This window comes from Bos indicus, chromosome 6 (genome assembly GCF_029378745.1).
Source record: "Bos indicus isolate NIAB-ARS_2022 breed Sahiwal x Tharparkar chromosome 6, NIAB-ARS_B.indTharparkar_mat_pri_1.0, whole genome shotgun sequence".
In the NCBI taxonomy this organism is placed as follows: domain Eukaryota; kingdom Metazoa; phylum Chordata; class Mammalia; order Artiodactyla; family Bovidae; genus Bos; species Bos indicus.
Window position 1 is genome coordinate 27,170,627 of NC_091765.1, and position 26,109 is coordinate 27,196,735.

At 36.8% G+C, this 26,109-nt stretch overlaps 1 protein-coding gene across 5 annotated transcripts in view; it reads left to right on the forward strand.

Annotated features, from left to right (window-relative positions):
• The window catches only part of STPG2 (sperm tail PG-rich repeat containing 2), a 625,295-nt gene that overhangs the window by 22,585 nt on the left and 576,601 nt on the right, over positions 1 to 26,109 (forward strand). For all 5 annotated transcript variants that reach the window (XM_070791177.1, XM_070791180.1, XM_070791176.1 and 2 more), the window contains 2 exons: positions 13,298 to 13,410; positions 18,063 to 18,174. In XM_070791177.1, coding sequence (XP_070647278.1) covers positions 13,298 to 13,410; positions 18,063 to 18,174 — 225 coding nt within the window. The remainder of the gene's footprint in view (positions 1 to 13,297; positions 13,411 to 18,062; positions 18,175 to 26,109) is intronic.

Consider the following 26,109-nt stretch of genomic DNA (forward strand, 5'->3'; position numbering starts at 1 on the left):
CTTTATGACCCCATGGACTGTAGCCCACCAGGTTCCTCTGTCCATGGGGATTCTCCAGGCCAAGAATACTGGAGTGGGTTGCCATGCCATCCTCCGGGGGATCTTCCCAAACCAGGGATGGAACCCAGGTCTCCTGAATTGCAGGCGGATTCTATACTGTCTGAGCCACCAGGGAAGCCCGTATTTTTTAAAAAATATATTATTACAATTATTACCCTGCCCAAGTTCCCTCCCTGCTTTTGTCACCCTTTGCAAAAGTAAACAGTGAATCTTTTAGTTCAGTTCAGTTCAGTTGCTCAATCATGTCTGACTTTTTGCAGCCCCATGGACTGCAGTACGCCAGGCCTCCCTGTCCATCACCATCTCCTGGAGCTTACTAAACTCAGGTCCATCAAGTCAGTAATACCATCAAACCATCTCATCCACTATCGTCCCCTTTTCTTCCCACCTGTAATCATTCCCAGCAGCAGGGTCTTTTCAAATGAGTTAGTTCTTCACATCAGGTAGCCAAAGTATTAGCATTTCAGCTCCAGCATCAGTCCTTCCAATAAATATTCAGGACGATTTCCTTTAGGGTGGACTGGTTGGACCTCCTTGCAGTCCAAGGGACTCTCAAAAGTCTTCTCCAACACCACAGTTCAAAAGCATCAATTCTTCAGTGCCCAACTTTCTTTATAGTCCAACTCTCACATCCATACATGACTACTGGAAAAACTAAAACTTTAACTAGATGGACCTTTGTTGGCAAAGTAATGTCTCTGCTTTTTAATATGCTGTCTAGGTTGGTCATAACTTTTCTTCCTAGGTGGAAGCGTCTTTTAATTTCATGGCTGCAGTCACCATCTGCAGTGATTTTGGAGCCCCAGAAAATAATGTCTGTCACTGTTTCCATTGTTTCCCTGTCTAGTTGCCATGAAGTGATGGGACCAGATGCTGTGATCTTAGTTTTCTGAATGTTGAGTTTTAAGCCAACTTTTTCACTCTCCTCTTTCACTTTCATCAAAAGGCTCTTTAGTTCCTCTTCACTTTCTGCCATAAGGGTGGTGTCATCTGCATATTTGAGGTTATTGAGATTTCTCCCTGCTTGTGCTTCATCCAGCCCAGCATTGTGCCTGGTGTACAATATATAAATTAAATGTGTATGGTGTATTGCATATAAATTAAATTAGCAGGGTGATAATATACAGCCTTGACATACTCCTTTCGCAATTTGGAACCAGTCTGTTGTTCCATGTCCAGTTCTAACTGTTGCTTCTTGACCTGCATGAAGATTTATAAGAAGCAGGTCAGGTGGTCTGGTATTCCCATCTCTTAAAGAATTTTCCACAGTTTGTTGTGATCCACACAGTCAAAGGCTTTGGCATAGTCAATAAAGCAGAAGTAGATGTTTTTCTGGAACTTTCTCGCTTTTTTGATGATCCATCAGATGTTGGCAATTTGATCTCTGGTTCCTCTGCCTTTTCTATATCCAGCTGTAACATCTGGAAGTTCACGGTTCATGTCCTGTTGAAGCCTGGCTTGGAGAACTTGGAGCATTGCTTTGCTAGTGTGTGAGATGAGTGCCATTGTGTGGTAGTTTGAGCATTCTTTGGCATTGCCTTTCTTTGGGATTGGAATGAAAACTGATCTTTTCCAGTGGCCACTGTTGAGTTTTCCAAATTTGCTGGCGGATTGAGTGCAGCACTTTCACAGCATCATCTTTTAGGATTTGAAATAGCTCAACTGGAATTCCATCACCTCCACTAGCTTTGTTTGTAGTGATGCCTCCTAAGGCCCACTGAACTTCACATTCCAGGATGTTTAGCTCTAGGTGAGCTCATGATGGAGTGATCACACCATCATGGTTATCTGGGTTGTGAAGATCTTTTATGTATAGTTCTTCTGTGTATTCTTGCCACTTCTTCTTAATATCTTCTGCTTCTGTTAGGTCCATACCATTTCTGTCCTTTATTGAGCCCATCTTTGTGTGAAATGTTCCCATGGTATCTTTAATTTTCTTGAAGAGATCTCTAGTCTTTCCCATTCTGTTGTTTTCCTCTATTTCTTTGCATTAATCACTGAGGAAGGCTTTCTTATCTCTCCTTGCTATTCTTTGGAACTCTGTATTCAAGTGGGTATATCTTTCCTTTTCTCCTTTGCCTTTCACTTCCCTTCATTTCACAGCTATTTGTAAGGTCTCCTCAGACTACCATTTTGCCTTTTTGCATTTCTTTTTCTTGGGATGGTCTTGATCACTGCTTCCTGTACAATGTCACGAACCTCTGTCCATAGTTCTTCAGGCACTCTGTCTATCAGCTCTAATCCCTTGAATCTATTTGTCACTTCCACTGTATAAGTGTAAAGGATTTTATTTAGGTCATGCTTGAATGGTGGCTCAGATGGCAAAGCATCTGCTTGCAGTGCAGGAGACCTGGCTTCAATCCCTGGGTTTGGAAGATCCCTGCAGAAGGAAATGGCAACCCACTCCAGTACTCTTGCCTGGAAAATTCCATGGATGGGGGAGTCTGATAGGCTACAGTCTATGGGGTCGCAAAGAGTCAGACACAACTGAGCGACTTCATTTTGAATGGTCTAGTGATTTTCCCTACTTTCTTCAATTTAAGTCTGAATTTGGCAATAGGAGTTCATGATCTAAGCCACAGTCAGCTCCTGGACTTGTTTTTGCTAACTGTAGAGAGCTTCTCCATCTTTGGTTGCAAAGAGTATAATCCATCTCATTTTGGCATTGACCGTCTGATGATATCCATGTGTAGAGTGTTCTCTTGTGTTGTTCAAAGTGGGTGTTTCCTATGACCAGTGCTTTCTCTTGGCAAAACTCTGTTAGCCTTGCCCTGCTTCATTCTGTAGTCCAAGGCCAAACTTGCCTGTTACTCCAGGTGTTTCTTGACTTCCTACTTTTGCATTGCAGTCCCCTATAATGAAAAGGACATCTTTTTTGGGTGTTAATTCTAGAAGGTCTTGTAGGTCTTCATAGAACCGTTCAACTTCAACTTCTTCAGCATTAGTGTTTGGGGCATAGACTTGGATTACTGTGCTATTGAATGGTTTGACTTGGAAACGAACAGAGATCATTCTGTCATTTTTAAGATTGCATCCAAGTACTGCATTTTGGATTCTTTTGTTGACTATGATGGCTACTCTGTTTCTTCTAAGGGATTCTTGCCCACCATAGTAGATATAGTGGTCATCTGAGTTAAATTCACCCATTGCAGTCCATTTTAGTTTACTGATTCCTAAAATGTTGATGTTCACTCTTGCCATCTCCTGTTTGACAACTTCCAATTTGCCTTGATTCATGGATCTAACATTCCAGGTTCCTAAGCAATATTGCTCTTTTCAACATCAGGCTTTACTTCCATCATCAGTCACATCCACAACTGGGTGTTGTTTTTTTCTTTGGCTCCTTCTCTTCATTCTTTCTGGAGTTATTCTCCACAGATCTCCAGTAGCGTATTGGGCACCTACCAACCTGGGGAGTTCATCTTTCACTGTCCTATCTTTTTGCCTTTTCATACTGTTCATGGGGTTCAAGGCAAGAATACTGAAGTGGTTTGCCATTCCCTTCTCCAGTGGACCATGTTTTGAATCTTTACTACATTTAAATAACAAATATTGTTGTAAATGGTATCATCTGGTATGTAGATTGCTTCCTATTTCACTTAATGCTGTATTTTCTAGATTTAACTATATCAATATATTTTATCTATTTTATTCATTGTTCCCAGTTAGTGAATTTCTTTTTAAAAAAAAAATTTATATGTTGAAAAAATTTAAGATTGGGAGAAAAGTAACAAGAATAATACAAGTAATTACTATATACTTTTCACTTAGATCCTGCAGTTAACACTTTATTACATTTTCTTTGTCATTTCCTCCATATTTATTTCTATCCGTATTTTCATTAAGCAATTTGAGAGTACTGCATTTCAAACATTATGCCCCTTTATACCTAAATACATTAATGTAGAATTTCTAAGAACAAGAATCTCTATTATGAGCACAATAATGATCAAAATCGGAAAAATTTCATTCATATAATGCTATCATCTAATCTATAAGTATTTCTAAAGTATTGCTAATTATCTCAATGAAGTTCTTTAAAAATGAGTTTTAGTCTAGAGTCTTAATCTAGTATTATAAGCCACATTTAGTTGTGTCTCCTTAGATTCCTTTAATTGGGAACAGTTCTTCAGTCTTTCGTTGTGTTTTGTAGTCTTGACTTTTTAAAGAGTACGGAGTGTTTATTTTGTAGAATATGTTTCCATTGTGGATTTGTGTATGTTTTATCATGATTAGGATAAGTTTATCTTTTTGGCTGGAATGAAAGTGATGTATCAGTGTATCACATAAAGAGGGATAGGATGTTTACTTATCTGGTAATTGGTGATGTTAACTTGAGGGGTGTCTTCTAGTTTTATCTACTGTAAAGTTACTATTTTTAAAAATTATAAATATTTTGGAAAAATTACTTTAAGAATGAATATATATGCTGTTCCTTATCAAACTCTTACCTATTTAACATCCATTGATGATGCCTGAATCAATTTTATTGTGATATTTATTAAATTATGGTTTTCTAATTCTATATTTTCTTTTAACATTTTTTGTTGGCATTTTAAAGAATGGCTTTATGTTCTTTCTCTTTTATGTATTTATATCAGTATGGGTTCTTAAATTCCTGTTTTACTCCAAAGGTTATAATTTACTGCTCTCACTTTTTATTTTGAAGTTAAAATTATCTAATGTTTGACCCTTGGGAGCTCTTTAAATCTGCTTACTGTGTTTTTGACATTCATTGAGCATTTCTTTATTTTATGGCACAATAAAATGCACCAGACCCATTTTGTTTTTTCCCTGCCCCAGTTGTTCAAATCAGTCATTTCCTCAAGGAACCCGACTTTTTTAGTAGAGAATAATATTTCAAAACAATATCAGTACACTAGGTATGTTTAGGATATCATTCCTTCTAGGCCATCTCAATGGACAGAGTTATAAATCTGTACTTTTTATTACTTATTAAAAACTTTGAGCTTGTATTGATCTGATTCCAGTTCAATGCCACATGTTTATTCCAGTATCTCCTTTGCCATATTTGATCTCCCTTCTCTCACATAACCTGGCTCACACTGTTCTCAGTATAGTTACTTATTTGCTTAATCTTGTAAAAGACTGAAAATGGTTTCAGGATTGAAAACCATTTTGAGACTGGAGAAGGTACAAAGTTCTTACCTCTATGTGACCATGCGGTTCTATACAAGTGGGAAGTGAAAGCTCAGACAGACTTATAAACTGCCAACTTGAATGTTCAAGGTGTGTTTTAACACATGCGCACAGCATGTCTGCAAAGGTTGGAGGCTTACTGGAAGGACATTAAAAACCCCTGTCCAGCCATTACCCGGCCAATTAGCTAACCAGACTGACTTTAGTGAACACACATGACAGAGAATGCAGAATTTAGAGAATTATTTCAGGAAAATCATAGAACAAAACAAACAAAAACAGAATTAGGGGCAGGAGGGAGATTCTGATTTTTGATTTTCCTCATTGAATTATCTCAGATGTCTGGTTTACAACATAATTATGAGACATACAAAAAACAAAAAGTGTATGATCCATATGCAGGAAAAGAAGCAATTGTTAGAAACTGTTCTTGAGGAAGCCAGGATGTTGGACTGGCTATTAGATAAAGTTTTTGTATCAGCTAATTTAAATACAGTCAAATAAATAAAGGACTTGGGCTTCCCAGGGTGCAGTGGTAAAGCATCTGCCTGCCAATGCAGGAGACACAAGAGACATCAGTTCAGTCCCTGGGTCAGGAAGATCCCCTGGAGTAGGAAATGGCAACTCACTCCAGTATTCTTGCCTGGAAAATAGCATGTACAAAGGACCCTGGTGGGCCACAGTCCACGGGATTGCAAAAAGTTAGACACAACTGAGCAGCTGAACACATGAAACATCAAACATACTAACATAAACATGGTGAGAGTCAAAGAAAGAAAAAGGGCAGAGAGAATATTTGAAGAAATAATAGCTTGGAAACACCCAAAGTTGATGAAAAATAATCTGCACATACAGGAAGCTCAATGAATTGCAAGTAGTATAAATTCAAAGAGATGCACAGCTAGATATAACACAAAATGTTGAATACCAAAGACAATGAGAAATCTTGAAAGATGCGAGAGACATGACAAGGAATCCCTAAGAAGACTAAGAGCTTACTTATCAGAGAAAATGGAGGCTGGAAGGCAGTGAAGTGATATATTCAAAGTGCTTAAATAAAAATCATTGTTAATCAAGAATTCTATAGTCAGCAGAAAAATTCTTTGAAAATGAAAGCAAAATTAAGATTCCCAGGTAAACAGAAACCTATAGACTTTATTTCTAGTACTGAAGTTCCTCAGGATGAAATGAAAGTTTATTAGATAATAGCTCAAATTCTATTTAAAGAATTAAAATACAAAGGTGAAGGTAAATAGACAAGCTGGTATGATTTTATTTTTGGTTTATAATTCCTCTTTTTTGAAAATTTCTGTTGATTGTGGAACATAATAGAGATACATTATATGTTCAAATACAGATATTCTAAGACCTGATAGGTTGCTCCGTAAAACTTACGAAGAACCAACTTACCTCTGGTAAAAAGGAGAGTAAGGATTTTGAGGTTATAGGTACGTCTCCTGTTCGCACCCTGAGAATCCCCATTTCTTTGTGGCCATGTGGCCTTTTTGTCCCAAGGTTATTTTGCGCCCCCCTCTCTATGCCATACCTGGTTTTCCAGGCCTTGACTGGCCTATCATCCTGTCAGTCATATAAAAAGAGTTTTCATCAACAGATAGTGCTATTATCTTAGATATTTGAGTAAGATATGCTTAGAAGAACAATGGAGATAGTTCTGTAAAAATTGCACTGGAATGAATGGCAGTCCTGTGGTCTGATACAAGTATATTCTGCCCAAGGTAAAGGACAATGATGAAATGTAGTGTAATGGAACTGGACTGCCTGGGTTTCTTTCTTTGCTTTTCTGCTTAATAGTTACTTGTCTTTGACCAAGTTTCTTCAGCTCTTTATGATGTTTCCTTATCTAATGTATCCTGGGAGAAAACTTTGATCTAGTACATTGAAATTATCAATAATATTTCTTTTTCACAATAGTCATTGGTCCGTGGTCTCAGCTTAAACAGTTCTCTAGTCTTAAATCTCAAAATGTTATTCTTGTTTTAAAATTGTATGTTTTATATATGCTATTTCTTTGTTTCAGAAGAATATATCATCTATTAAAAGGCTTGAATAATGCCTCCACGCTTTCCTAGGTGTATAAAACCTTTTTCACATGTGAATAAACATTAACATATAACTTTTGATTTCTTTTTGGTTAAATTCTTATTTATAGAAGAGAAAAATAAGAAAACTTATAATTTTAATAGGTCAAATTTATCTGATGCCATGTCTTAGTAGTTACTGAGTCAGTTCAACTTGTATTTATTAGAATAAAAAATCTAGATTGAATTTAAGAAAACATGTTTGTAGAAACATAGATTTACATATAAATTAAATACATAATTGTTAAAATTCAAGAAGATTCAACAAAGCATAGCTGGAGTAGCTTAGTAGCTGGAGGCTTAACTTTCTTGTTTATTCTTGCAAAAAAAAAAAAATAGTTGCCTCACAGACTATTTTTAAATTGATACTGTAGAAATGTTAATTCAAGTATTACCCAAATTTCTGATAATTCTGTATATTTCTTTAGCTGCTTTGTGAGCTTATACTATATGTGGGCTCAGTTTCCAGATGTAAATATTAATAGAAAATTGAGAAAATAATCCAAGGGATAGGTAATTATTGTGATTATTCACTGAGTCATTGAAATAACATCTGCTGAAGGTATTTTATATACCTTAACTATGGAAGTACCTGTAAAGTTAAAAGCTATATAAGACTCAAGCCACCAAATAATTTTCAGCTATATTTAATCTATAAAGGGAAATTCTGTATGTTATTTTGTATAACATTTTGAATTATAAAACTTGACTTCTTTCTCTTTTTAAAAAGAAGAGCCCAGGGAACTTGGGCTCTTTAAAAACAAGAGCCCATTGGAAATTTGCTTTTCAGAGGTGGATTTTGCAAGCAGGGTTTTGCGGCTAGAATTATGACACTTACATACTTGCTAATAATAACATGTTGGGAACTACCTGCATGCTGCCACACTGGAGTGCAGTCTATTAGTGTTTGAACTGCTGCACCTTGGGACTTGTAATTCTTCACAAATTCTCTTTCTTCACTTAATTATGGAAAAGACATGAGGAGAAAGTTTCATAGCCGCTTCATTTATTTCACTGTCAGTGAAAATGGCAGTCAGTAATTCTTCAAGTTATATTACATCATTCACTTAAAATAATGGAGCTCCTTGCTGAGTTTGCTTCAATTAAGTCATATTTTATTTGCTAATGATTTTACAAGTTAACAATGTCCTTGAAGGACGGTATTGTCAACACATCTCGACGTAAAGAGAATGTGATACAGAACTAAGAGTATGTCAATTTATTCTTTATTTTCTGTCTGTGTTTTAAAAAGACTTTTAAATTAATTTTCCAATTGAACATTTACGTGAGAACTGCAAAGGTTAGTGAATTAAGTAGTTCACATGGTTTAAATGAAATAAATTTCAGTGTATACACAGGAAAAGGATTTTGCTGGTGTCTTGAATGGTGTGTGTGTGTTTAAGTATGTTTGTGTGTGCATAATCTTTCCTTCTGTTGGATTAGTTTTAAGAATTGTTAAATAGTTAACCTGCAAAATCCCAATGATTAACCTGAAGAAAGCTTCTTGGACCTAATTCTACTTGATTATAATTTCTCCTGAAATGCTATGTTGAAGCAGTTACTATAAAACTAACATTTTTTCAGTTCAATTCAGTTGCTCAGTCATGTCCAACTCTTGACTGCAGCACGCCAGGCCTCCCTGTCCATCACCACCTCCTGGCGTTTATTCAAACTCATGTCCATTGAGTCGGTGATGCCATCCAACTATCTCATCCTCTGTCATCCCCTTCTCCTCCCCTCTTCAATCTTTCCTAGCATCAGAGTCTTTTCCAATGAGCCAGTTCTTCACAGCAGGTGGCCAGTATTGGAGTTTTGGCTTCAGCATCAGTCCTTCCAATGAATATTCAGGACTGATTTCCTTTAGGATGGACTGGTTGGATCTCTTTGCAGTCCAAGGGACTCTCAAGAGTCTTCTCCAACACCACAGTTCAAAAGCATCAGTTCTTTGGCTATCAAATTTTATAGCCTCAAATTTTTTAGGCTATAAAAATATAATGTTAAGGATGGTTTGTCGAAATGCTCTGTTTTAAAATATGAGTTTTATTTTTAAAAATCTATAAGCTATAGCAAATCAATAGATACACTCCTGCCTGAAAAATAGAAAATATCTGGCACATCTAACCTGGCTATATTATATTAAAAGAGAGTTCTACATTTATTTTATTACTTATTATGCCTAAAATCTTCACAATTATGATATTTTGCTTTATTTCAAAGTAAAAATAAAGTACAACACAAATGAGAAAACTTTCTTTCTGACATCAAAACTGTATATGTACTTTAAAATCCATGCCTCTATTAAGTAATTTCATTTGAAAGGTGGTCTAGAACATATCTTAGCAAAAAAAGTGTTGTATGGCTCAGCGCTCTTTCCTTTCTGAAGCCCTCTGGGGTGCAGTAGTCTTCAGAGTTGCCATTGACCCAAAGGAACAGGCTGCTTTGTAGCTACTCTAGTGGCTAACATGGTTTTTGCAGGACTCCTCTTTTACCATATGCTGCTCTGTTGGTCATGTCAGGCTGTGCTATTTTTCTGTGCTATTCTGCTAGGTGTTATGGTGTTTGTCTTTGCACACTAGACCCAAAGCCTTTGGATGGTCTGACTACCTTTATTTCCTTTCTTAATTTTTTTTTCAATTTTATTTTTAAACTTTACAAAATTGTATTAGTTTTGCCAAATATCAAAATGAATCCGAGAGGTGCTAGAGTGGTATAAGCTCTATGTGTTAGAGAGATTGGTGGGATAGCTCTTTTAATTTTTATTTATAGCTCTGTTCCTTCTAGGATTGACAAGGATCTGGGCTTGGGAATCATATATCAACCTATTTATAATAATGTCATCATCTTGATTTGGTGCTTTATAGAGTGTTATAACTACATAATGTGTTCAAGCTAAGCATCCCTAGTGAAGAAGGGAAATACTTCTCTGCTCTTTGCATTGTAGTTTGTTAGAAGGAATCTGTATACCAATTAGCTAAGCACAGCAAGATGACTTACAGTTTGAAATATTACTAATGGAAATAAGGATCAATCCTTTTTATTTATGTAACAAGTTTTCCCAGGCTTCATTGGATTGTGGGTACTAAAGAGCGTCACAGTTATGTTAGTAAGTCAAATATATGCATATTGTCTCCTCCTGTTGATGTGGTGGAACTGAAGCCTTCTTCAAAGTTCTCCTTCACAGAAGCTTCTAGAAGGGCTGTCTCAACTATGCTCCTGAACAAGTCTGTTTCCACTGAGACAGCTTCTCCTGCCCCAGGCACTTTAGTCTCTTGCCAGATGGTGCTCTCTGCTGGGCATTTCTGCCCATGTACTCCATCACAGTGAAAGCTGCATGATGAGCTGAGGTGAAGTCAGGTGATAATGCTCTTCTCTCTGTGTTATACTCTAATAGCTAGAAGGGTCTAAAAGTAGCACTGCTTTTTACCAGTGTTTTAATGAAATAGATCTTTTAGATTTTTATCATAGTCCTTTTGCACTCCACAGAACACAGGCATAAATCCGTTGGGGGATTGTGTTGTAGAAGGCAAATTCAGTCAACGGAAAAGACTACGAAGTAGTAAGCATTGCCACTCTTGATTTTCTTACTGGATGTGGATTATCATGATTAGCTGCTTCCCATAGGATTAGTTTTTGCATTTACCTTCTGGTTGATTTGTTCTGTTGATTTGAATGTCACTGGACATTCCAAAATATGTCTGAATCTTATATGGACATAGCTAGTAACTCCCTGTTTCTATACCCTCAGCTCCAACATCCTCTACCACCCCAAGAAAGGAGACTTACTGTAATTCAGTTTCTGTCTCAGATTACCGTCTGTGATGAAAGAATCAACAAAGGTTCCATTTCATTTTATTCAAACATCAAAGTTCTGTCAGATGGTGTTTGCCTCTGTTTAATTGTTTAAGGTCAGGTGGGTGTAAAAGGAAAAGTTTAGTTTTATTGATTTTTGTATTTTATAGTATTTGAGGGCTAGTTGTTAGTGGTGAGTTCTAGGAAATAAAAGATGTTTTCGCATAGTAGGAAATCTTAGTGCTGTAGCAGCTTATTTTTGAATTTTGTTGTGGCACCTTTCTGGAGTGATGCCTGTCTAACTAGGAAGTCTGTCTTTGTTAGGGCCTAATGGCAGTGCTTCCAGTTTATTTCCAACCATCTGTGGCAGGAATGGAATGGGTTTTAGCATTCTTCCTTCACTTCACGTAATCGCACTGGTGCAAGTAAATCTCGAAGGTTATTAGTAGTTTTGAGAATTACTCTGTACTCACTACCCATGAGTCTGTCCTTACCTCTAGTATCTATCTTGCTGGGAATATTAATAGGGTTCAGCTGAGGTTTCTTTCACATGCAGCGAGGTCTTTTTCTGGTTCTAGTCTCTGCTGTGCTGTATTTTCCAGAAATTCCTTGGAGTGGAATGTGAATGTGAATGATACCTTCTCTTAGTTTCTGAAGGAAAAAAAGAGTGAAATTCTTTCAGTTGTGTCCAACTCTTTGCGACTATACTGTCCTTGGAATTCTCCATGCCAGAATACTGGAGTGGATAGCCATTCCCTTCTCCAGGGGATCTTCCCAATGCAGGGATGGAACCCAGGTCTCCCGCATTGCAGGTGGATTCTTTACCAGCACTGATAATTTGAATCTATTTTACACTCTTCTTTTGAGGCTCTGACGGGAATCTGATTCAATTCACCAGTCGGAACTAGAATTTTGTCTTCTTAACATTTAATCGCTATTTATTTAATTAATATTGCTTATAATGGTAATTGAGAGAGATTGGTTCCACTGTTCGAGAATAGCAGTGATCACCTAGAACAACTGGCATGCTGTTTTATGCAGTTAAACTACAAATTTATGTTACTGGGATTTTATTCATTGTATTTGTATATTGTTTTAATAATCCATGCCTATTTTAAAGCTGTATTTTTACAAATATGAATTAAAAGTGAAATAGACTAGAGTTTAACTTTACATCAGTTAAAAAAATAAGATTTTATAAATTTTTTAAATGATTTTTAATGTTTTTACTCAATATAAGAGAATTCCTATAAGAAACACTACTGTTCTTATTTCATATTATATTATTAGTGTCTAATGAAAGCAGGTGTTTTTAACTTCTCTGAAACAAAATCTTCAGTGAGTCATGCTTAATTTTTTTATATTTATTTATTTATAAATAATATATATAATATATATATATTATATATATATAAAATAAATAAATATATGTATTTATTATAGTGGATGTGAAGGAAGATGATTGCTGATTTCTTAAGTCACAAATGACTTCTTTGGTGTTAAAGTACTGATCCTGATCTCAAATAGTAACTATAAAATGAATTGAGTTTAATTTTTGTCGTGTATTTGTTACTATATGAAAATTTTATGTGAATATCTTATAACTTAAATATCAAGTAATTAGACATTATCTAGTATCTGTTGGTGATGTTTGAATTCTAATTTAATTTCTATTTAATTTAGTCATCTGTGTTAGACTTTCCCTAAAGCATGCAATTCTGCCCTTCCTCCCTGATTTAAATGGTAAGGAGCTGATTTTCATTACCCTTAAGGATTTAGGTTGTTGAGTGTACTGCCTAGAGCAAAGCTGTTCGTATTGGTTGAGGTTATGATGGAGAAGGAAATGGCAACCCACTCCAGTATTCTTGCCTGGAGAATTCTGTGGACAGAGGAGTCTGGCGGGCTACAGTCCAGGGGGTCGTAAATAGTCAGACACAACTGAGCAGCTTTCACTTTCATGCTAAGCTAGAGGTCCTTCTCTGGGAATCCTGGGTGACTTAGGAGTGGAATAGGATACAGCGATAACTTAGGTTATCTAAGTTATCATGATAACCTATATCAGAGAAGATTCTAGCATTTACCAGGGGAAACTCATTGACTAAGGCTATCCTTGCTTTAGACTTGAGTAAAGTTAAACTTTGTTTCATGATTTATATAAACTATCTCTCATCCTCCCTTTTTTTTAAAAGGATTTTTCCAATGCAACTTTGAAATACAAGGGGATACATTTTGGCAACTCTTTGGGAAGACTCCAATTACCTATAACGTCAGGGCCTGGTCCTGGACAGTATGATATAACCCAGTAAGTAAAAAAATAGTATACTTTTACTGTAGATTTTACTAATAATTTAGACTAGGTTATGCTGTTATGAAAGGAAAAATCAGTATAAAAGACTTAAAGAAATGTTATACTTTAGGCTAACCTATGTGAAAACTATTGCTTTTTCAGTCTGCCAGATCCTGTGCTACCTGTTTTACATGTATTAACTCATTTAATATTTGCAAGTCTCTGTGTAGTTTCTATTGTTACATCTATTTATTAGTGAAAAATGAGTCAGAGAATAAATAACATATTTAATATAATGTAGCTATTCAGTGGCAGAACTTGATATATAGCCCATGTGTCTAAGTACTAAAATATGCTGTCTTTAATTACAAGATAGACAAAAGTTCAGGAAAAATATAAAAATAGGTGACCCCAGGATTCTGTATCTTGTTCCTGGCTCTGGTGTCCATTCTTCTGACTAATGATAGATTGAGAAGGCATTCTCACTTTGAGTCAGAGCCATAACATTAGGTTGAAGGTAATATTTACAAAGTCTAACTAGGAAATACATTTCTTGTAAAATAACTGTCTTTATTTTTTTCCTACTCTTAGACACAAGTATGGTCTTAGATATGAGTCCATGGAGGGCAAAATTGACTAATAAATACGATGTTCTCAGAAGCTATAACTGCTTTCCATGGTTTAGTTTTTTTTTTTTAATAGGTTCCAGCTTATGTGCCTGATCCTTTCTCTCTCATACAATGAATTTTCTCACAGGAAGTCCCACAATGATTACCTGCAGTTAATTTGCTGGATACATTCAGATGCACGTGTATACCAGCAGTGGACATAGCTTAGACTCTTGCTTAAACTCCCCTGCTGCTGTGCATTCATTGAACAGACATTGTTTGAATTCTTGCTATAACCTAGTAATGAACTTAGTAACTGAGAATAAAAAGAATAAAACATGGTCCTTGTTTTGGGGAATTTATACCCTGTTCTATTGTCCTTTTCTTTTTTCACTTTCCTAGTATGGGAGATATACCATGTATTTTTATTTTTTAGTAGTTACACTAGAAACTTAACATGAATAAATTTAACACGTATACACAGATTGCTGCTGCTAAGTCACTTCAGTCGTGTCTGACTCTGTGCGACCCCATAGATGGCAGCCCACTAGGCTCCTCTGTCCCTGGGATTCTCCAGGCAAGAATACTGAAGTGGGTTGCTGTTTCCTTCTCCAATGCATGAAAGTGAAAAGTGAAAGTGAAGTTGCTCAGTCATGCCCGACTCTTAGCGACCCCATAGACTGCAGCCTACAAGGCTACTCCATCCATGGGATTTTCCAGGCAAGAGTACTGGAGTGGGTTGCCATTGCCTTCTCCGATATACAGCAATGGGATCTAAATTTAATCTTTGTCATTCCAAATAAAACAAAGTCTGTCGAATGCTCTTAATGGTGCTCATTTCCTTGACATAATACTTCTGTTAGTACTTTACTCTTTCTTCTTTCAGTTTGACTGCTTGATTCCCTATCTGTCTGCCTGTCTATCAGTTTTATTGAGGTTTTGTTAACATTCGGTAAAATTAACCCTTTTTTAGGGTATGTAGTTCTGTGATGGTTGTTTTCCATCCATTTCACTACACATCTAACTGAGTACCTCAGGCATGACCAGTATTCTAATTATGTTGCTCTAATTTTGCTTGCTATTTTCTTTATAGCAGTCACTTTTACTTCTCTCGCCCTGTCCTGCTCCCATTCTCATCCTAGTTTTTAAATGTTACTTTCTTTTTTATCTTTGTTATTTGTCTTGTTTCTTCTTTTTCTTCTGTTTGCGTTTTCCCTTTGCTAGTAGGAATATATCCATATAGATTGCACTCCTAACTGCTTCAGACAGTTCATCATTTCCATAATTTGTCTACTCTTTGATTTGCTGCCTTCACTGTATCTTTTATTTGGACTTGTCTTGGTTCCTTCTGGTAGTATTTTCTACCATTTTTTCTTTATTACTTCTTGTTTATTGATTGAGTCATAACTACTCTGGGAGATTTGATATGGTATAAAAATGGAAGTACTTGCTGGATGGGAGGGGAGTTTGGGGGAGCATAGGTATGTGTAGTTACACTAGAAGTATAGTATAATTATACTTCTCAATCCTCATCCCAATTCCCAAGAAGGCTAGTACTAAATATTGTGCTAACCATCGGACAGTGGCATTCATCTCCTGTGCTAGTAAGGTCAAGCTTAAAATCTTGAATGCTTGGCTTCAGCATTATGCGAACCAAGAACTTCCAGATGATGAAGCTGGGTTTAGAAAAGGAAGAGGAACCAGAGATCAAATTGCCAACATTTGCTGTATCACAGGGAAAACTAGGGAATTCCAGAAAAACAGCTACCTCTGTTTCATTGACTCTGCCAAAACCTTTAACTATGTGGATCATAATAAACTGTGGAAAGATCTTAAAGAGATTGGAATACCAGACCATCTTACCTGTCTCCTGAGAAACCTATATGCGGGTCAAAAGGCAACAGTTAGAACCCTGTATGGAACAGCTGATTGGTTCAAGATTGAGAAAGGAGTATGACAGGGCTGTCTGCTGTCACCCTGTTTGTTTAATTTATATGCTGAGCATATCCTGAGAAATGCTGGGCTGGATGAGTTACAAACTGGAATCAAGATAGGTGGGAGAAACATCAACAACTTCAGATATGCGGATTATACCACTCTAATGGCAGAAAGCAAAGAAGAGCTAAGCGCCTCTTGATGAGGATGAAGGAGGAGAGAGAAAGACCTGGCTTAAAAATAAATATTAAAAAAACTAAGATCATGGCATCCAGCCCCATTACTGCATGGCAAATAGAGGGGGAAAAGGTGGAAATCGTGACAGATTTCTTCCTGGGCTCCAAAAATCACTGCGGATAGTGACTGCAGCCATGAAATCAGAAGACGTTTGCTTCTTGGCAGGAAAGCTATGACAAACCTAGACATTGTGTTGAAAAGCAGAGGCATTACTGTGCCGACAAAGGTCTGTAAAGTCAAAGCTATCATTTTCCCATTGGTCACATACACTGTGAGAGCTGGACTGTAAAGAAGGTGGGGTGCCTAAGAACAGATGCCTTTGAACTGTGGTGCTGGACAAGACTCCTGAGAGTCCCTTGGACAGCAGAGGATAAAACCAGTCAATCTTAATGGAAATCAACCTTGAATACTCATTGGCAGGACTGATGCTGAAGCTGAAACTCCAGGATTTTGGTCATCTGATGCCAACAGTTGACTCATTGGGAAAGTTCCTGATGCTGGGAAAGATTGAGGGCAGAAAGAGAAGAGGGTGTCAGAGGATGAGATGGCTGGATGGCATCACCAATGCAGTGGACATGAATTTGGGTAACTTTGGGAGATGGTGAGGGACAAAGAGGCCTGGCATGCTGTAGTCTATGGGGTCACATGGAGTCGGACACGACTGGGCAACTGAACAAGAAGAAGATACATGTAGATGTATGGTTGAGTCCCTTTGCTGTTCACCTGAAACTATCACATTGTTAATCAGCCATACTCCAATACAAAACAAAAAGTTTAAAAAATGGAAATATTTGACTATTCTAAATGGAAAGATAGGCCTATAGTTTTTTTTTTTTTAATTTGGGAAACAGACCTAAATGATATGTGACTCTTTTGATATCCCTAATATAAATATTTTTATCCGTAAAACTATATGAGGTTTTGAAAATGTTTGTTGAATTTCGTGTAAAAAAAAAATCAACGAAGTCAGCCTTTAATAGTGAACTGAGATGTTCTATGCATTGTTTAACTCATAGTAATGTGTAAACAAAAAATTATGTAACCTAAGCATTTGTTTTTCTATTATCTGTTTTACAATCTGCTTATGTTCAACATAGCTCATTGGAAATGTTTAATGTGAAACTGTTTCCCCAGAATTCTGTTTAAGAATTAGAAAAAATGTATGCCACCAAACACTTCACATATAATTATCTGCTCTAATCATTACAACCATGAGGATTGGTTATTAATATTTCTAATTACAGAAGAAGAGTCAAATCTGAAGTTTAGAGAAGTTAGGCGATTTGTGCAAGGTCACGTAGCTAGTAGGTAGCAATCTTAGGATTCACATCAGGCTGTCTGACTCCAGAGCTGTTACTCCTTGCTTACTTGGTTTATTATTCTCACTTGAGGTTGTGTAAATTTCAGGGAAAATAAGCTTCCTTTTCATTTTCAAAGATTTCTTTATGCCTTTTTTTCTGATTGTTATGTGATATAAGTAGCATTAATTGTTTTTCCCTTGGGACTTCTCCAATGGCTCAGCAGGTAGAGAATCTGCCTGCAATGCAGGAGACACAGGAGGCACAGGTTCAATCCCTGGGTCAGGAAGATCCCCTGGAGGAGGGCATGGCAACCCACTCCAGTATTCTTGCCTGGAGAATTCCATGGTCAGAGGAGCCTGGCAGGCTACAGTCTATAGGGTTGCAAGGAGTTGGACATGACTAAAGTGACTTAGCACTTACTAAGGATATATTGGCTTAACAACACCCAGATGTGTTTATCATCAATAACATGATCTTACGGAATACTTTTTAAGCAGGAAATGTTGGTGTAAAAATATTCTTTTAGCTTATATAGACATTTATATATTTGAAATTGAGAATAAATTTTTTTTCTTGGTTTTTAAAGGAAAAAGTCACCTCGTTATGAAAATGTGAACATCAAGAAAGATCAACAGCAAAATATTTGCTCAAATCTCCGACGACTTTATGAAGTAAAAATATTGAAGGAGGAAAAAGAGGTACGTTAAAAATTAACCATTTCATCCGCTTTCTAGATTTTAAGATAATTAAATCTTAAAACAAAGTTAGAGTACTCTTGAATGTACTGTGCTTGGTAGGTAGTTGTCATTCAGTGAATTTTGTGGAAGGAAATGCTGCTGCTGCTGCTAAGTCACTTCAGTCCTGTCCGACTCTGTGCGACCCCATAGACGGCAGCCCACCAGGCCCCGCCGTCCCTGGGATTCTCCAGGCAAGAACACTGGAGTGGGTTGCCATTTCCTTCTCCAATGCATGAAAGTGAAAAGTGAAAGTGAAGGCGCTCAGTCGTGTCCGACTCCCAGCGACCCCATGGACTGCAGCCTGCCAGGCTTCTCCGTCCATGTGGAAGGAACTAAGGAACTGTATTTAAAATTTCCTTCAGGTGATCACTATTTCTGCTTGAGCACCTCTTGTGATTAAAAAACTCCATACCCGTGAGGTTTCTTGTTCCAGTAGTAGACTGCTCTGTTTCCTACAATTTCCTTCCTAAACTGACTTAAATTTACCTGCTTGCTGTCTTCTTAATTCTCCCTTTTCCTATGACTTCTTTTGAATCTGCCTTTAAATCTTTGCTCGTAAGGATAAATGTTCTAAATACCTTTGATTATTCTCAGTATTTAACTTCAAGATAACTTATCTTCCTTTGAGGTTATCTAGGGATCTTCAGTTTTTGACTTTTTCTCTCTTTAAAATATGAGATTGAGAACTAAGAATAATATTCTTGGTACAGTCCGAATAGTACATAGTTTTTATTTTCATTGTTCTAGGTAGATTATATTTATTAATATAAAACTCTAAATGCCATTAAATTTTTTTTTTTTTTGTAGCTATGCTTCAGTTTAATCATTTGGAACTTGTAGTGATAAAAACCTTGGATTTTTTGTAGTCACAGAAACCTTGGATTTTTTTAAAGTTTATATTTAAACTTAAAAACTTGAAGGTTTTAGGATAAACATTTCAAAGTGGATCCATTTAGAGTAAGGATAAATGATTCTCAATTGAGAAATCAGTGAGTATTTCAATAAGAATTTTCTCTGCACTTGATTTACTTGGTTTTCCCCTGAATATTGATCAGCAGTGAAAAATATTGCTTATAGAGTTATTATAAAAAGATATATTAACAGGGAAATATAATGCAGTTGTTTTCATAGAATAATAATTATAAATCTCAAACAAGATAAAAGAAGTGTTAATTTAGAATCATGAGAGAGATTGGTCTGTTATATTATAATGTGTTTGTCTGGTTTTAGTATTAAGGTAATGCTGACCTCATACAATGAGTTAAGAAGTATTCCTTCTACTTGTGTCCTCTGAAAGATACTGTAGAGAATTGGTATAATTTTTCCCCCTAAATGTTTGGTAGAATTTACCAGTGAACCCATCTGGGTCTGGTACTTTTAGTTTTGGAAGGCTGTCTTGATTTCTTTAATAGATTTAGACCTATTCAGTTTATCTGTTTCTTCTTATGAGAATTTGGCAGCTGAACCTTTTAAGGAAGTGGTTTATTTCATCTAGGTTATCAAATTTATGGGCATAGAGTTGTTCATAACACTCCTTTATTCTTCTAATGTATATGGGGTCTATACTTATGTCTCCCCCTTCATTTCTAATATTAGTGATTTATGTCCTCTCTCATTTTTCTTAGTTTTCCAGGTGAGAGGTTTATAAATTTTCATTGATTTTTTTCTCTAATTCTTAATTATAATTAATTCTTAATTTCTTTTCTTGGGTATTATTTTGGTATTTAATATTTTATTTTGTATTTGCTCTTTTAAAATTTTTTCCTAAGCTGGTAACTTAGATGCTCATATGTGTTTTCAGTGGTATAAATTTTCCTGAAAGAGCTGTTTATCCTGTATCTCACAACTTTTGATTGTTTCTGTATTCATTTTCATTTAGTTCAAAATATTTTAAAATTTCTCTTGGGATTTCTTCTTTGACCCATGTGTTATTCAGAATTGTGATGCTTAATCTCCATGTATTTTGTGAGTTTCCATTGATCTTTCTGTTTTTGGTTTCTAACTTAGTTCTACATGGTCTGGGAGCAGATGTCGTATAATTTCTAGTCTGTTAAATTTGTGAAAGTGTGTTTATGACTCAAAACGTGGTCTATCTTGGTAAATGTTCTGTGTGAGCTTGAGAAGAATGTATTCTGCTGTTGTTGGATGAAGTAGCATGTAGGTGTCAACTACATCTAGTTGACTGATGGTGTTACTGAGTTCAAGCATGTCCTTATGGATTTTATGCCCACTGGTCTGTCCACTTCTGAGAGAGGGTGCAGTCTCCAACTGTGATAGGGAATTCATGTATTTCTCCTTGCAATTCTATCAGTTTTTGCCTCATTTAGTTGATGCTCTGTTGTTAGGTGCCTACACCTTAATGATCATTACGTCTTTTTAGAGAACTGACCCCTTTACCATTATGTAATGACCTTCTTCATCCCTGATAATTATCTTTGCTTTGAAGTATACTCTTTCTGAATAAAGAGCTTTCTCTGGTGGCTCAGATGGTAATGAATCTGCCTGCAGTGCAGGTAAACCTGGGTTTGATCCCTAGGTTGGGAAGATCCCCCAGAGAAGAAAATGGCTACCCACACCAGTATTCTTGAATGGAAAATTCCATGGACAGAGGAGCCTGGTGGGCTACGGTCCATGGGGTCGCAAAGAGTTGGACACAACTGAACAACTAACACTTTCACTCTTGCTTTCTTTTGATTAGTATTTTGTATTAGTAGTATTGTGGTATATTGTCCTTTATCCATTTACTTTACATTTATATGCCTTTATATTTAAAGTGGGATTTTTGTAGACAAGGCTTACTATACAAGTATAGTGATATCTTTGATCCACTCTGAAAATCTGGCTTTTAATTAGTGCATTTAGATAGTTGACATGAATGATTATTGATATAGTGGAAGTAGTATACACTTCTGTTTTCTGTTTGCCCTTATTCTTTTTTTTTTTTGCCTATGTTGCACAGCTTGTAAGATCTCAGGAACCTAGGCCATGGTTGTGAAAACCCAGAATCCTACCCACTAGGCCATCAAGGAGCTCCCACTTTATTGATATTTTTGTTTTACATTTTTTCCCCCTGCCTTTTGTGGCTTTAATTGAGTATTTTGTATGATTCCTTTTCTGTCCTTTCTTAGAATATAGCTTTACTTCGTTTTTGACTTTTTAAGTGTTAGTTCTAGTTTATAACTAATTCTAGTCAACTTTTAAATAATACTGCACTACTTCATGGGTAGTGTGAGTACCTTATAATTGAAAAAAAAAATTCTGGTTTTTCCTTTCCATTGCTTGCATCATTGTTGTCATACATTTCACTTATATTTAAGCATACAGAAACATATGCATATGTGTGTGTGTGTATATATATATATATATACACACACATACATAATTGAATACATTGTTGCTATTATTTTGAGCAAAATAATTATTTGAGAAAAATAATAATGGCTCTGTTAGACCCATAAAGAATAATAAAAATAAAACTTTTTGTTTTACCTTTACTTATGCATGCTTCAATTCTCTTCCTTTATGCAGATTCAGATTTTGGACCTCTATTACTTTCCTTCTTTTTAAGAAACATAGCATTTCTTGTAAGGCAAGTCTACTAGCAACAAATTTCATCAATTTTTGTTTGTCTAAGAAAGTATTTCTCTTTCACTTTTAAAGGATAATTTCATAGGGTACAGAATTCTAGATTTTTTTTTTTTCTTTCAACACTTTATTTCACCCTACTCTCTTCTTGCTTGCAAAGTTTCTTTGGAGAAGTCAAGTGTAATTTTTGTTCCCCTTTATGTAAGGTGTTTTTTTCCTCTGGCTTCTTCCCGGATTTTTTCTTTATCTAATTCTGTATTTTGAAGACAAAATGCCTAGGTATAGTTTTTTCAACAGTTATCCTTGTTTCGGGGACATTGGTGTTCTCTGAGCTTTCTAGATCTGTGGTTTGATGTCCAACATTAATTTGGGGAAATTCTTGGTCATTACTTTTTCGCATGTTTCTTATGTTCCTTTTTCTCTTTCTTCTTCTTCTAGTATTACCAGTTATTATTGTTGTTTAGTCACTAAGACATGTCTGACTCTTTTGCAATCCCATGGACTGTAGCCCACCAGGCTCCTCTGTCCATGGAATTCTCCAGGCAAGGTTACTGGAGTGGGTTGCCGTTTCCTTCTCCAGTGGGATCTTCCTGACCCAGGAATCTAACCCACGTCTCCTGTTTGGCAGATGGATTCTTTACCACTGAGTCACCTGGAAAGCCCAGTACTATCATGACACATATATAAAACCTTTGGAGGTGTCTCCCAGTGTTTGGATAGTCTGTTTTGATTTTTTTTTCCAGTTTTTGTTCTCTTTGCTACTTAGTTTTGGAGGTTTCTATTGATATATCCTCAAGGCTAGAGATTGTTTTTTCAGGTTTCTCCAGTTTACTGATAAACCTACAAAGGCATTTTTCACTTGTATTCTTGTTTCTGGTCTCTGACATTTATTTTTAAATTTTTCTTTTAGGATTTAATCTCCCTTCTTCCATTGCTTATCTATTCTTATATTCTGTCATTTTTGTCCTGTAATGGATAAATTAGCTTATTAATCATACATATTTTAAATTCCCAATCTGATTGATTCCACCATCTCTGCAGTGCCCGGTTCCCAGTTGTGTTGCTTACTACCTCTTCTAAAGGAGTTTTTGTTTTCTAATATTTGGTGTCATTTTTTCTTGATAACTGGATGTACTAGTTAGCTTGGGTTGCTATAGAAGAATGCCGTAGATGCGTGTCTTATAGGCAACAGAAATGTATTTCTTATAGTTCCGTGAGGCTGAGAAGTCTAAGATGAAGGTGCCAGCAAATTCATTGCCTATTGAGGGTCTATGTCCTACTCATAGACATCTTTTTGTTGTGTTTTTGCATAGTGGCAGGAACAAGGGAACTGTCTGGGATTTTTTTTTTTTTTAATAAAGGCACTAATTTCATTCATGAGAGCTCTACCCTCATGAGTGAATCACTTCCCAGAGGCACTGCCTTCAAATACCATCACATTGGGAGAGTAGGTTTAAATGTGTATCTTTCAGGGACAAAAGCATTAAATCTCTAGCACTTGACATGATTTATCACGTAAAGAAACTGATGAAAATATGCCTTTCATAATGTAGTCTGGGGAAGGAGGAGTGTTCTACAATCCTATGACTAGGTCTTAGTCTTTTAGTGAGCCCGTGTCTCTGGACTGTGAACTTCACAAATGTTCCTCAGTGTTTTTCTCTCTCCTTAGCTGAAATAGAATGGCTAGTGGGGCCTGGAGTTGGGTAATTTCTTTATTTTGTGTGGAGGGCAAGACTGGATTTTTTTTCTTATACCAAGTTTACTAGATGTGAATAATAATGCAGCAGTTTAGACTGTGGTTAATGATATTCTCCTGAGAGCAGGCTTTGTTGAGATTAAACAGAGTGTTCTGGTATATTTCAAAATGATTCCTTTCTCTCTGTCTCTGCCAGAAACTTAAGGGGATTTTACTCCAGTATTTACTGTGAGAATCTAAGTTGAGCTCCTGGAGTAGATGAAAATTGTGGGGTCCTCCTCTATGACTGAGACCCTGGAGTTTTTAACTTTCAGACTTGTCTGCATGGAGCCTCCAGCAATACATCAAATATAGTTCAGATTTTCCTGCCTTGGCAGTGGTTCCCACAGTGGTTTCTACGTGTAAGTTTCTGCTCTGGTAAGCTGGGACTTCTTGCATTGGCTTGTCTGTCTCTCCAGTCTAGGGGGCAGCCATTTTGCCCTGGGTTCTCTGCTCTCTCATGGATTCAAGAAGAGTTTGATTTTTCATGCTGTTCAGGTTTTTACTTGTTGTCAGGGTAGAGTGTCAACATTAAAGTTTCTTACATGTGGGACTGGAGACTGGAAGTCAGGAAACAAGTTTTTTAAACATAAAATATTTTCTGGCAATGATATCAGCAAGATAGTGAACTAGGAGTCCCAACATTCTTTATTCCCCATAAAATAGTAACACTCAATAAACAACTATATCCTGATGAAAATAGCTCTGGGAAAGCTCTGCAATGAAGAAGCCACGGAGGCCTCAAGGAGCTTCAAAACTAAGGATGGTCACGTAGAAAATTGTAGAAGGCATTTTGCCTGCATGACGTCATCCCTCAGTCCATAGCTAAGTTATGAAAGACATATAGAATACTTAATCTAAAGTAAAAGTTCAATTATTAAGACAAAAGAAGAAAATCACATGAGAAAGGTGATTTTCCCCATGCATTTTTGTCTCTGTGCCTAGAAAAAGATCCCCTGGGAAAGGGAGTGGGTGTTCTCTTGGAGCTGGTCTGGTATAGGCACATCCCTGCTGCAGTGGTGCTGCCAGTGTCTGAGATGAGGCCACACAGAGAACTGGCACAGAGCCAGGGTCTTGGCTGTGCATGGTGGGTGGCAGATCCAGCCCTGAGTGGTGAGTAGCCGAGGCTGTGGCAGGTCCTTCTCCAAGGGAGGCATAGTAACATGAAATAGAGGCAGTTCCATCAGCTGGCTTCTACTAACTTTGTGTTTTGTTCTTGTTTCTCTTGGTATTGTTTATTTGAGATTTTTCTTGTTTCTAAGCTTGTATCACTGTAAGCTTCCCTGTTAGACCTGCTTTGGCTGCATCCCATAGGTTTTGGATTGTCGTTATTTTCGTTTTCATTTGTCTCTGCTGCTGCTGCTGCTGCTGCTAAGTCACTTCAGTTGTGTCCGACTCTGTGCGACCCCATAGACAGCAGCCCACTAGGCTCCCCCGTCCCTGGGATTCTCCCCAAGAACACTGGAGTGGGTTGCCATTTCTTTCTCCTAGGTATTTTAAGAAATTTCCTCTTTAATCTCTTCATCGATCCATTGGTGACTCATAACATACTGTTTGTGCTCTTTACAGTTTTTTTCTTATGCTGCTGCTAAGTCGATTCAGTCGTGTCCGACTGTGCAACCCCATAGACGGCAGGCAGCCCACCAGGCTCTGCCGTCCCTGGGATTCTCCAGGCAAGAACACTGGAGTGGGTTGCCATTTCCTTCTCCAATGCATGAAAGTGAAAAGTGAAAGTAAAGTCGCTCAGTCGTATCCGACTCTTCTCGACCCCGTGGACTGCAGCCTACCAGGCTCCTCCATCCATGGGATTTTCCAGGCAAAAGTACTGGAGTGGGGTGCCATATAGTTGATTTCTAATCTCATGGTGTTGTGGTCACAAAAGATGCCTGATTTGATTTCAGTTTTCTTAAATTTACCAAGGCTTGCTTTGTGGCTGACATTACTGCTTTAAATATTTTCTCTTTATCTTTAATTTTTGCCATTTTAATTGCAATCTGCCTTGGCCTGTTCCTCTTTGAGTTAATCCTGTATGGGCCCTTGGTGCTTCCTGGACTTTGATGTCTGTTTTCTTTCCCAGGTTAGGGAAGTTTTCAGTTATCATGTCTTCAGTAGTTTCTCAGGCCCTTTCTCTCTCTCTCATTCTTCTAGGACCCCTATAATGCAAATATTAATGTGTTTGATGTTGTCCCAGAGGTCTTTTAAACCACCCTCATTTCTTTTCATTCTTTTTTTCTTTCTCCTTTTCAGTGGCAGTGATTTCTATTATTCTGTCTGATCCATTTCTCTGTATCATTTAGTCTCCTCTTAATTCCTTTTAGTGTATTTTTCATTTCAGTTATTGTGTTCTTCATCTCTGATTGTTCTTATATTTTCCAACTCTTTGTTAAACACTGTGTACCTGTTTTCTCAAATTCTTTGGTCATCTCTGCAATCATTACTCTGTAGTCTTTCTTGGTAGATTGCCTATTTCCACTTTACTTAGTTCTTCTTCTGGAATTTTATCTTGTTCCTTTCCCTGGAACATATTCATCACTGCCTCATTTTGTCTAGGTTGCAATTTTATTTTTATGTATTAG